The sequence below is a fragment of the Xenopus laevis genome, chromosome 3S, assembly GCF_017654675.1.
Source record: "Xenopus laevis strain J_2021 chromosome 3S, Xenopus_laevis_v10.1, whole genome shotgun sequence".
NCBI classification, from domain to species: Eukaryota; Metazoa; Chordata; class Amphibia; order Anura; family Pipidae; genus Xenopus; species Xenopus laevis.
Window position 1 is genome coordinate 61791745 of NC_054376.1, and position 12460 is coordinate 61804204.

At 37.8% G+C, this 12460-nt stretch overlaps 1 protein-coding gene across 2 annotated transcripts in view; it reads right to left on the bottom strand.

Annotated features, from left to right (window-relative positions):
* alpk3.S (alpha kinase 3 S homeolog) overlaps positions 1-12460 on the bottom strand; it is a 56590-nt gene that overhangs the window by 22370 nt on the left and 21760 nt on the right. Inside the window, exons 3-6 of one of the 2 annotated variants that reach the window (XM_018255628.2) lie at positions 11050-11091; positions 10090-10211; positions 6684-6801; positions 2959-4369 (exon numbers count right to left, since the gene is read on the bottom strand). In XM_018255628.2, coding sequence (XP_018111117.1) covers positions 2959-4369; positions 6684-6801; positions 10090-10211; positions 11050-11091 — 1693 coding nt within the window. The remainder of the gene's footprint in view (positions 1-2958; positions 4370-6683; positions 6802-10089; positions 10212-11049; positions 11092-12460) is intronic. The other variant, XM_018255629.2, reaches the window with a different exon arrangement.

The window sequence follows — 12460 nt, forward strand, 5'->3', positions numbered from 1 at the left end:
GACTTGTGCTCTGATAAACTTCAATCACTCTTTACTGCTGTACTGCAAGTTGGAGTGATATCACCCCCTCCCTTTTCCTCCCAGCAGCCAAACAAAAGAACAATGGGAAGGTAACCAGATAGCAGCTCCCTAACACAAGATAACAACTGCCAGAACAACACTCAATAGTATAAACCCATGTCCCACTGAGACACATTCAGTTACATTGAGAAGGAAAAACAGCAACCTGCCAGAAAGCATTTCTCTCCTAAAGTGCAGGCACAAGTCACATGACCAGGGACAGCTGGGAAATTGACAAAATGTCTAGCCCCATGTCAGATTTCAAAATTGAATATAAAAAATCTGTTTGCTCTTTTGAGAAATGGATTTCAGTGCAGAAGTCTGCTGGAGTAGCACTATTAACTGATGTGTTTTGAAAAAAACATGTTTTCTGATGAAAGGATCCCTTTAAAGGAAAACTATAGCCCCAAATACATTAATACTTAAGCAACAGATAGTTTACACAATATTGAGTAGCATATCAAAGAATCTTACCAAACCAGATTATTGCCCTTTTACCTCTTATTCCTTGAGCCCCCCAAAAATTAGGAATGCACCGAATCCTGGATTCGGTTTGGGATTCGGCCTTTTTCAGCAGGATTCTGATTCCGAACCTTGCCCGAACCTTCCTCACCCGGCAGGGAGGAAAATTGTGTGAAGTTTTGTCACAAAGCATGGCAGTAGAAAATGTTTTCCCCTTCCCACCCTTAATTTGCATATTCAAATTTGGATTCGGTCTGGTATTCAGCCGAATCTTTCGCGAAGGATTCGGGGGTAAGGCCGAATCGAAAATAGTGGATTTGGTGTATCCCTACCAGAAATACTACAACTGTAAAAGGAAGACATGTTGAAGCAAAAGAGAACTGTCTGTTAACTGGCTCATGTGACCTAACAAGTATGGTTTTTTTGTGTGTACCGTGAATTATAGAATCCCAGGGGGGACCCTTATCTTTTAAAATGGCAATTTTTTATTTCGAATAACCCAATGGCGCAAAATACTAAACGTATATTATTATGACAATTATTTACATGAAGCAGGGTTTTTGAGCTGTTTTATGCAATATATTTCTATAGAGACTTACATTGTTCAGAGAACAGTTTTTCTTTAAGGCCTGCTTTTAGACATATAGAACATTTCATTGAATAAAATTTAAGAAAAACAGTATGCCTTCTGACCTAAGCCAAATGTATACATTAGATATTTATAGAGCCTTTCCGGTAACGCAGTAACATATTAAATGCCAGATTATAGACTATAAGATAAATGCCATATTATGTAATGTAATATTGAACAAAAGAAAAGTACCTAGAAGTGTAAGGGCAGAGCTAAGGGCAGAGCAATATATTAGCTGGAGTTGTGCTACCCTTTGCACTAATGGGTATTTTATCATATAAAATTGGGTAGTGCCTGAAATAAAAAATATTGTCACTATTTCTAGAATTATAAAGAAGAAAGGGGAGCTGCAGGCATTTTGAAATGTGGAATTGTGGTTTGTTCAAATAAACTGTATGTTTTGCATCCAAGTCAAAGACACTCACTGCAAATGGAAAGGATGTTTTGATTCCTCTGGATTTCCTTAAGATGGCTATGGTTATGTGCCTTAAAGTTTACTTAGCCCCCCATCCACCCTAACCCCAGGGTTTGCTTTATTTGGAGCTGGTCAGCACAAACCAGAACAAACTTTTTTGTTTGTTTTGCATCACATACTCTATGAGCACAAAAAGGAGTTGGTAAAAAAGTAGAATGCACAACAAATTTGGCCTCTGAGAGGTCTCCCCAGCTAGTTATAAATCTGATTTCTCTGAGAAATTGTCCTTGCGGTCTGCATACATGTAATTAAAAAGTTAATGGTTCACAACGAGAAGCTAAGCAAACACGCTGGTAGTTTCTAAACTGCAGTGAAGGCAATCTAGGTTCAGCCAAACTTTCAGTGCATATTTAAAACATATTTGTAACTTAAAAACCACAGGTGCATCAATCAGCAGCCCAGTGTCATATCAAGCACCTCCCTTGGACAAGTTTAGATGAGCTTTAGAATGTAAGACCCCTATATAAAAGTCAGATACAGTATCTTTTTGCCCTTGAACATGTTTATGGAAATACTGAAGGACATAAGGAAACTCCAATGCAGTGAAAGTCAAGGGATGAAGAACCACAACACCTGCTTACAAGCCGCTTCAAATACATTTATGTTTATGCCGGCACAAGCCCATGACTACTTTGAAAGATAAAGAGAGTTCACTTCCATGACTTTATTATATTGGTATGTAAGCATATTTCTGGACTGTAACCCCTTGTTGACAGCACTCTGACAGCAAAGAATTTAATGATTTATCAAGTCCCAAAAGGTGGTAGTCAGCAATTAGCTACCTTTCATTTCTACTTTATTACATTAATCTACAAAGTGGAAACTAGTACTCCATTTGCAGGTTTCTCCAACTTTCTAACTTTACAAAATGTGCAAGAATTGGGGTTATTTTATTAATTAAAAAAAAACTGACTAGAGAAAAAAATATTTTACATTCAAAGGTTTGGTTTTGCATCCACAACTATATTGTACAGTAGAAAATTAGATCTTGTGACATTTTTGATTGTAAAATGATTAAAATCTCTATGCAATAAAATATAAAATGAATAGATTAAGCCATCCAGTCTATTAATAACAATGTAGCATGTAACTTATATGGTAAAAATGTGCATAGCAGAAGGTATTTTGCACATTATTATTTACACAAAAGAGAGGCATGAAAGGTATTCTGTTTGCAACAGCCATTAAAAAAAGTCATCATGGCTGTAGGAATCTATCCAACCCATGAATGCCTAAGCTATAATTAGGGCCCTTTGCGTTATAGTCTGGAGATTAACTGATCTGGAAAAAACGTTTGCATGATGTAAGTAAACAAAAAGATAAAACTTACTTCAGGAAGGTCTTCTGAGGCTATTCTGCTCTTATTTAAGACATCTGGTTCTTGGATTTCTCTCTCAGGCAGCCTCAGAGATGGAACTTGTTCCAACTGCTTTTGCTCAGGAATGTCAGATATAGAATGTGATTTAATGGGGGAAGAAGGCTCTGGTTTGCTTTCTACAATGGGTTGCTGTAGAACTTCACAAACAGGTTTTGCCTCCTGACTCCCTTGATTATCTAAGGTGCTACCAACTGAAGCATCATATTGTGTGCTTGCTTTTTGGGGTGTAGTACCTGAAAGCAGTTCTCTTTGTTCTCTGGAGCGTCTTGGAGCTGCTTTTGGTGGCTCACTAACTTGTGTCTGTATTCCAAACTTTGTTGGAATACCTCTATCTTGTTTAACGCTAGAGACTTTTATTTCAGCATTTGACTTCTGGACTACATTAGATGGCCTGACATCTTTTTCCTCTTGTGTAACTTGCAATGACTCCCCAAAATACATATCCTTCAAAGAAAAGATACCATCTGTCTTTGGTGGCAGGGGATCTTTCCTTGAGCTGGTGGCATCTGCTACCTTGATTGGTGGTGCCACTGATTCTTTTGGTTTCTTTGTATCTTTTGATATTGTCTTCCCTACTTTCGGAAGTGCAGTGTTAATGGCAAACCTTCGGTTTGCTGTAACTACTGGCTGAGTTGGCTGAATTTCCATTTTTTCATCTGCTGACATAGTATGATCCTTGTTAATGCGAGATCTCCTAGGAGCTGGACTTATGCCCTCTGCTTTCTTTTGAATGCTAACAGGTGCAGCCTCCTCTCTCTTGGTTTCTGCTTTAGAAACAGGAGGATCATCCTCTTTTTTTTTCTTTTTTGCATATGACTCTTTTGCAGTTGGCTTTTTTGTTATTACTGCCACTGTTTCATAGACATAGGCCAGGAATTCTTTACCACTATCCTCTACATTCTCAGGAAGTGTGTAACCATTTGTGACTACTGATTCTTCTTGAGATTTATCCAGTTCTGTGAACCCGTTAACCCCATTCTGTGGTTGCTGCACTGTACTGGATATGTCCTCTTGCAGTCGTGAGTTTGGGTCTGGAATATGGACCTTTATTAAGTCTTCTTTTTCTGATTCAGCAGCAGCAGCTTCTTGCTTATTTTCTTTTGAGAATCTTCTCTTTCTCTGAATTCTTTCTGGGCTTAATGCCCTTATTTTTTCTCCTTCCTCTAAATTCTCTTTCACCCGCCTCCTGCTCTGCTCAATCTCACGCATCTTTGCTTCAGCTTTCCTTTTGAGTTTGGCGAACCACCTTTGGTGTATTTCAAATTCAGTCATTGTACCAACTTCCAGCACACCAGAACAAGACACAATTCCTTTGTTGTTTCTTGCTGAAGCTTGGTATATGGCAGCATCTTCTTCCAGACAACTAGGAAAAGAATACATTTTCTTACCATGGGATACCAAGGATACAACATAGAGTAAAACAGCATATAAAAGAAAAAAAATCATTGCATGAAGCCATCCCCTGTGCTTACCTTTTCTGCATCAATGAGGGGGGGATTGCATATCATTGTTGGGCTAGGATGTGTGGGGCCCACTGAGGTGCCATCAACTCATGGCCCACCTAGGACCATTCTAAACCCCATCCTGGGGGAAGCAGGGCCCATGAGGGCCGGGGTTAATAGCCTAGCCCAACCCTGTTGTGAGTGAATATAGTGCAAATCTGAGATGAACTTCTGTTTTAAAACCCCAAATTTTGGTTCTTAAAGTTACAAGGGATTACATTTTTCCACCTCTGGTAACTTGCCACACTCTTCCTCCTTCACTTTGCCTTATGGCAGGAGTGAACTTGTAAATACCTCTCCAACTTAATTAATCATTACTTTGATTAATTTTTATTTATCCTTACACAATTTTAGTAACCATATTGTGATTTGTAGCTAATTGTTTGAAACCTTCTAAAGATATGGGGGCTTGGGTATTAGGTGCTAAGACTCTTTGTTGGGCAATACTTTTTTTACTATAGTATTTACCTACACTCAGCATGCATATTATGTGATATAATGCTGCATTACACATAGCCCTATTACTTAACAGAATATCTGTTTGTGTGAATGTCCCAAGTGGAAATTAACATTAGATTTATGCTTATTAAACTGGTGCAAGCCTAGAAGTTTAGCTCTGGCTAAGCTGGGTCAAGGATGGGTCACTGGTGGTCCCACAATGTGACTGATACAGTGGCATAACCCCTAGGATGAACAGCTTCAGCTGTTTACCCTGCTCGATCAATAACTGACCTTTTCTGGAGATTCTGCTAATATGCTGTCTTGCAGGTAACAATCAGTGTCTCTGTCCAGACGAGTGTTTTCCAAATTTCGAACCATACTTATCTGATGAGGGGAAATGTGGTTGCATGCTTTGTTTTTATACTATTAGCTGTCATTTCTACATATTCTGTAACTTATTATATGCTATAGACCAGTGATCCCCAAGCAGTAGCTTGCGAGCAACATGTTGCTCTCCGACCCCTTGGATGTTGATCCCAGTGGCCTCAAAGCAGGAGCTTATTTTTGAATACCAGGCTTGGAGGCAAGTTTTGGCTGCAAATAAAAATATTTTTTTACATCTCAATAGCAAGAAAATCTTTAAAAATAAACTATTTATTTCAATAAGATAAAAACTACAGACAACTTTGCTTCAAAACAAGGTTTTACAAGGTTTCCCAATAGGAACTTGGATTTCATTGAACAGGCCTATACTGGCAATCTGTAGATTTCGGCAATTGCCAAAGGGGTTGCTTTAAGATCATATACAGCTGTAATATACAGCTACTGTTTATTGAGCCTCTATGTATATGAAATGACAGGGCCTTTTTTGAACCCCAGTCCGGGCCTGTCATTGAATGTCAATCACAATGGGCTGTGATTGGCCATTTAGTAGCCCCATGTGGCTTGTCAACATACATTGAGGCTCTGTTTGGCAGTGCACCTGTTTTTTATGCAGTCAAAAATTGCCTTCAAGCCAGGAATTCAAAAATAAGCACCTGCTTTGAGGCCACTGGGAGCAACATCCAAGGGGTTGGAGAGCAACATGTAGTTCACAAGCTACTGGTTGGGGATGACTGCTTAATGCCATACCTCCCAACTGTCCCGTTTTTAGAGGGACAGTCCCTCTTTTGACAGCTCAACCTGCAGTCCCTCGTTTGTACTGGAAAGTCCTGTTTTTCTCTGCACTGAACAGCCAGAAAAAGAAAAAACGTTTCTAAATTAATTGGCTTTTTGCAGAGAGCCCAGAACAACCACAGCAGTAGATAAGATACTTTTGTAACAATTTCAAGATAAGCAAATAAGTAATTGTAACAATATAAGATAATAGGTCCCTTGGGAAAAGTTAGACTCACAGCTTAAAGGGCAATTCACCTTCATTAGCAAAACTGTTATAACTGAAAAAAACACAGAAATATGTTCAAACTTTCATAACCTGCCAAATTTTGTAAAATGAACATGGTAATTAGTGGGTGTGGCCGCAAAAATGGCCACATTTTTGCTGTGCTACGCCCACCAACTTTTTTGTCCCTTTTTTTATTTCCAAAATGTTGGGAGGTATGTTTATGCTGAGGGCAATATGAATATCTCGCCATTTTAAATATGTTGCGCAAATTTTACTAGCCAGAGTCAGTGTATAATTTATCATGTGTCATTCTTAATACAATTTATTTATCATTAAAATGAAAAACTCACTTGTAAATCTGTAAGGTGTGCTGATTTCCGTTTCGGAAAATCTCATACTTCGGCAAACCACAGTATCTGTCCATCTCCTCATCATCTTTATACCAGGTAACCTCAGGCTCTGGATATCCTGCAGAAATCATAAAAGGGCACATTTTATAGCTATCTATGACCTCTGACATTAAGGGGGTTATTTACTAAAATATGAATATTTTTCACTATTTTCTTAAAACCACTTCGATCAAACTCCCATGCAAATTTTTACTGTATTTATCAATACATTTACTCGAAAAATTTGTATTGTATGATTTTTTCAGATTATCGCCTGAAAACCCCAAATGTTTCAGATTATTGAACAAAACCCAGTGCAGATCATGATATTTTCTAATTGCAAACGGAACATCCATTGACTTCTACATGACCGCAGCAGGTTTGAGATGGAGTACTTTTATAATCAGACATTTAACAGCCTCTGAGTTTAATAAATCTTGACAAATTTGAGGGTTTCTTTCTCCAAAAACAATTGTGTTTATCTCCTTTAAGTCCGACCAGAAAAAAATCAAACCCCAGAAAATTTAACAGCCCCAAAAAATAGGGCAAAACAAAACCAACTCAAAATGACCACTTCAAAAAAAGTAATAAATGCAATGGGAGGTATGCAGGGCTGGAGCTAGGGCTAAGCAGAAGACATATGTTCCTAGAGCACAATGCTAGGGGTAGCTCCGCCTGTACTTCCTCTGTCTTCATTCCCCAAATGTTCACTCCAGAAACCATTTCTGCCAGCACACAGATGCAGCAGCCGATACAAAGTACGAGTCACGGGTGTATGTGTGTGGAGTGTGAGTGGAGACCCTCTGCATGGCTGGCAGGGGTCAGGGCAACCAGCGCAGGGTCTTGTCTTGAACCCCCTATATGCCTGACAATGGAGAACACTGCTAATGGACGGTGCATAAACAACCTAATGAACTCTGACTGCAAAGCTGTGACATTCTCTGGAAAAGCATTCATTCCAGTATATTAAGATAAATAAAATAAAGTGACCCATTGCAAGTCATAATGTATAAATACATGCCCATAAGGAAACATGTAGGGATGCACTATATCAAAATATCTATTACTAAAGTGCAGAGCCAGACCAAAGGATTTTGCCTCCTGAGGCAAACTCTGCACACCCCATGGTAATAACACATCTTCACCCATTATTTGGCACTTTGGCTGGCACAAACCAACTTAAACAGGAAGGTAGAGACAAGGAGCTGTTGTTGGTAGTTCAATGAATGTGCAATAAAGCAGAAATAATATTCAATACATATTTTCTGCAACTGTACCCCTCAATACCCTTTCCCCAAATTGTGCTCCAAGCAAGTGATTCTGCTGCCTACCTCTAGTTCAAGCCCTGCTAAAACTGTGGTGTTATTCAGTGTGTGTGTATATATATATATATATATATATATATATATATATATATATATATATATATATATATATATATATATATATATATATTAACAAGGAAGCACTCCCTCCTGATAGATGAAACCAATATGCAGCTCATGATAAACTTGATGTTTTTAAGAGAGGAATAGTGCATAAGTTAACCCTTTATGTAACTCAGATGAAGCTTCTGTAAATACATGTTCACCTTAGTCTAGACTCTTGAAACTTACTCTTTTATGGGATTCCACTCAACCCTCTTTCTCTACTTTAGCCTGTCCTATATGCTGCTGTTAGATGCGCTAAATTCATAAATGCCACTATTCCTTCTTACTCACTTACGCTATTAGCTTCCTTTTTCTTCAAATGATATTCACATTTTTAACATCAAAGCCTTTAGCTCACAGATTGTTTCTTAGTGCATTTATTCAGATGATTTTGGTTTCTTCAAACCAAAAACCACCTATTGCAGAGGGTTATCAAGCAAAAAGTAAAAACAGCTGTTCTGACCCATATCTTTTTCTGTCATAACCTCAAATCATTCACAGACGCAAGACTTTTCTGCAACAAGACCTCTTATACCCACTTGTTTTTTTCCCAATTGATTAAATATTCTGTTTTATTTCTAAAATATTCAAATTACTCTTCTCTATCCCCAACTCAGCAATCTGTCTCAACATGCAGCTTTGTGCTGGAATCGGTTATTTTAAAACAGTTTTAATAGGCAAAGGCAACACAGACCAATGCATTTGTCCTAACTGTCCATCAAAATCTGACTCCTGTGCAAAAAGAGACAGATTGCTGAGAAGGGGATAAAAAGTTAAAATGATTATTTCAGAAAAGGTACAGACTTTTTAATTAATTATTTTAGAAAGATTCCTTATTTCCATGAGACAAGTATTCAATTTTCATTTTCATGATAGTTTATCTTTAAAGAAGAATCTATTCTTTACAATTTTCTTCCTAAAGAACTTTATGTTTCCCAGTACAAGTAGCACGTTGTGCCAGAAGATAAATTATTTGTGGACGTCAGTGATTGAAAGCTGAGCTCCCATCACTTCACACAAGGTCCCTGCCCAGCCCTATCAATTACCCTCACAGCACAGAAGAACCAGAAATTGCATCACTTCATACTCTGGCTGTCCCAGTTAGATCCTACATGTACCATGATTTCAATTTAATTCAAAATGACATAACTAGACGGCTTTAGGGCAGAGACACACGCTGCTTTCGGGAGATTAGTAGTTTTCCAAAGTCGCCTGAAGTTGTCTCATGAGGAAACTTCGGGCAACTTAAGGAAGTGGAGTGTATCTGCAAATTCCTAATATTCCTGTTCCTAAGCAAGCCCTGTCTTATAATACAGGTATGGGACCTGTTATCCAGAATGCTTGGGACCTGGGGTTTTCCCAATAACAGATCTTTCTGTAATTTGGATCTTCATACCTTAAGTCTCCTAGAAAATCCTGTAAACATGAAATAAACCCAATAAGCTGTTTTTGCTTTCAATAAGGATTAATTATATCTTAGTTGGGGTCAAGCACAAGCTAATGTTTTACTAATACAGAGAAAAATGAAATAATTTTTAAAAAGTTGGATTATTTGATTATAATGGAGTCTATGGGAGACTGCTTTTCCGTAATTCAGAGCTTTTTGGTTAACATTTTTCCGGATAACAGATCCTATACTTGTACTAACGTTTTTCACTGCTAGCTTGTTCCCCATTTTTGTGTGTGTTTTTTTTCTTTCTGAATAAGTGCTTGGACGATGATCAGACATTGGCAGCTTGTTCCCCCATTTAAATAAAAGGGAAGTGGGTGGGCAAGAGCTTGGCACACAAACCACACGGACAGCCTTAAACTTTAACAGAAAAAAGAAAAAGAAAAAAATGAAACTCCTAATGTGACAGTGATGCAACAAGTGATAATCTGAAAGGGGTATTATACAATGAGAGAATCCCTGTAAGTGTTACCTCCTCCTTGCTTACCTGACACCATGCAGATAAATTTAGCATCGCATCCCTCTGACACTGCTTTGGGTTTCAGAGTGGTTTCAAAACACGGCTGTGTCTCCTCAGTCAGCTGAGAGATGATGCTGCAAAATGTGGTCCTGGCAAAAACAGTAACATCACTTGGTAAATGAGGGGGGGCGTCATAGCAGTGCATTGTGAACTAGACTTGTATGCATTAATCTGACTCAATAGCTGTAAATGCACGGCCATTGCACATATGTACTGAGAAGTTAGGTGTAAGCTGTAACAACAGTTAGTAAAAATGTTTTCATCATGGATAAATAAATACTTTCCTTTTTTTACCAGGTAAGTGATAGCTCCTATGCAAATACTAAACAAAGTCAAATAACCTTCTGCTCAATACTGGTCCCAAAACTGTCTGTGGAGATGATCTAAATCTTGACGAGCAGCCCATCAGCCCAACTTTTAGATTTTGGCTTTGGAATTGCTTCCCTCTGAACAGAGCACAGTAGCAGAACTGGTTCAGTATGAAAAGTCATCTGAGAAGCAAGCAGATATTGCTACAGCTGTTGGCAAACCTTATATCTGATGATAGATATACACTTTAGTTTAGCAATGGGTCTGAAGGCAAGTGACAAAAGCTGCAAACCATGCTTAGTCCTAAAGGCATGGAAATGTTACACTTAAAACCTAGGTGTTTTTATAGGGGACACAGGATTATTTTGTTAACACATTAGAACTTATACTAGCTCGAAACAGTATAATTTCCACTTATAAAATATGTGCAATAAGTGGAAATTATACTGTGTTTCGAGCTAGTATAAGTTCTAATGTGTTAACAAAATAATCCTTGTATAAGGAGGTATAAAGTTTTCATATCTATTAATCAAATAATTTGCCTTTGACAATAGAAAATTGAGTTATTTACAATAGTTTTCCCACCCAATCAGCCAGACAATGAAGCAGGGTCATTACCTTCCTGGTGTATAGCTTGAATACCGACTGAAGCTGGAGCGACTGGAGCAAGCAGAAAACCGGCACATTTGGAAAACATTAAGCAGGAAAAGCATTAGCAAAAGAACAATTAGGGATATATTTCTAGCTGTGTGAACGTTAGTGTAAACTACAAAAACAAACAAAAAAAAAAGTTTTGTTGCTGTCCTTGGGAACCATGCATTACACTCCATAATCCATAACAAAGAGATAGCTGACTTTTGTATAAAATTTTATAAAGTTTGTATTTTCTTTAACGACAACTAACTTTTATGCCACCTCAGGCCACGGGCATACTCAGGTGGGGAACATTTTCTGTTGTGCTATAAACTGCTGTGTTATTTAACAATGGTTTTTATGGAGCTGTTTTCAAGTTAGCTCCTCTTTCTATAACATAATTTAAACTCTGCCATATATAAACAATTACTTAAGGGTTTAGAAATATATGAAAGTTCCATATAATTATTTGCGTGTGTATGCTGGTCCATCGATGCTGACCTATTATCGTGTACTTTGGATATTGGCCAGTCTGAGGATTTGGCAGGTTTAAAAATGTAATTTGCCAATGCACCATCTCGGCCAGTGCATGGTATAGATGGGGAAGTAAAGAGCAGTTGCTGCTGGGCCCATGTATGGCTGCACAACAATGCATTCAAATGGCAGTAGGATAAAGGTATGTATAGTAAGTAAAGGTAAAGTACACAGGAAAGTACACACCTTTATAAATATACTACCTAGTATAATTTGCTTAATATAAGTGAAATCCAAGAGTCAAGTTATGTGATGGATTTCCATCTCTGTTGTACTTTCACATACCAATTTCACATAAAAGCCAAGATGTTCCTTTTAAGTAGGAGATTGAAAATAAATATTAAAAACATAGGGTTTTTTTCAGAACATCTGAAAGACTTTTGTGGTTTAAATGGACACCAGCATTTGCAATCATTCAAGTGTGGGTTTTCAACCCTTTTTCAAATGTGCATTTCTGCAGTCTTTCTAGCTCTATATATTTAGCTATATCCTGTACAGCTTTTTTCTACCATTACATTTTAAGCATCTGTCTTTAAAGGACATGTTGGCATTACCCATTGATGGGTGCACTAACAAAACAAGACCACATAATCACACTAGGGACTTGATATTGACTAGTTTTGGAATTTGAAACCATAAATGATTTATTTAACTAAAAAAGGTGTCCTTGCTTGGAAAAAAGCTCTGTTTAAGGTTATTTTAAGGTTGGAGGCCCCATGGGCATCCAAAATAAGAACTTCCAAAGCAGAATAAGATAATGTGAAGGGCCCAATTTACAGCATGCAGGAATTAGGGGTAATGGTGGACTGAACTTATCTGGAGACTAATACATGATTTTTGTAGTTTTGTTTAAATAGTTTTG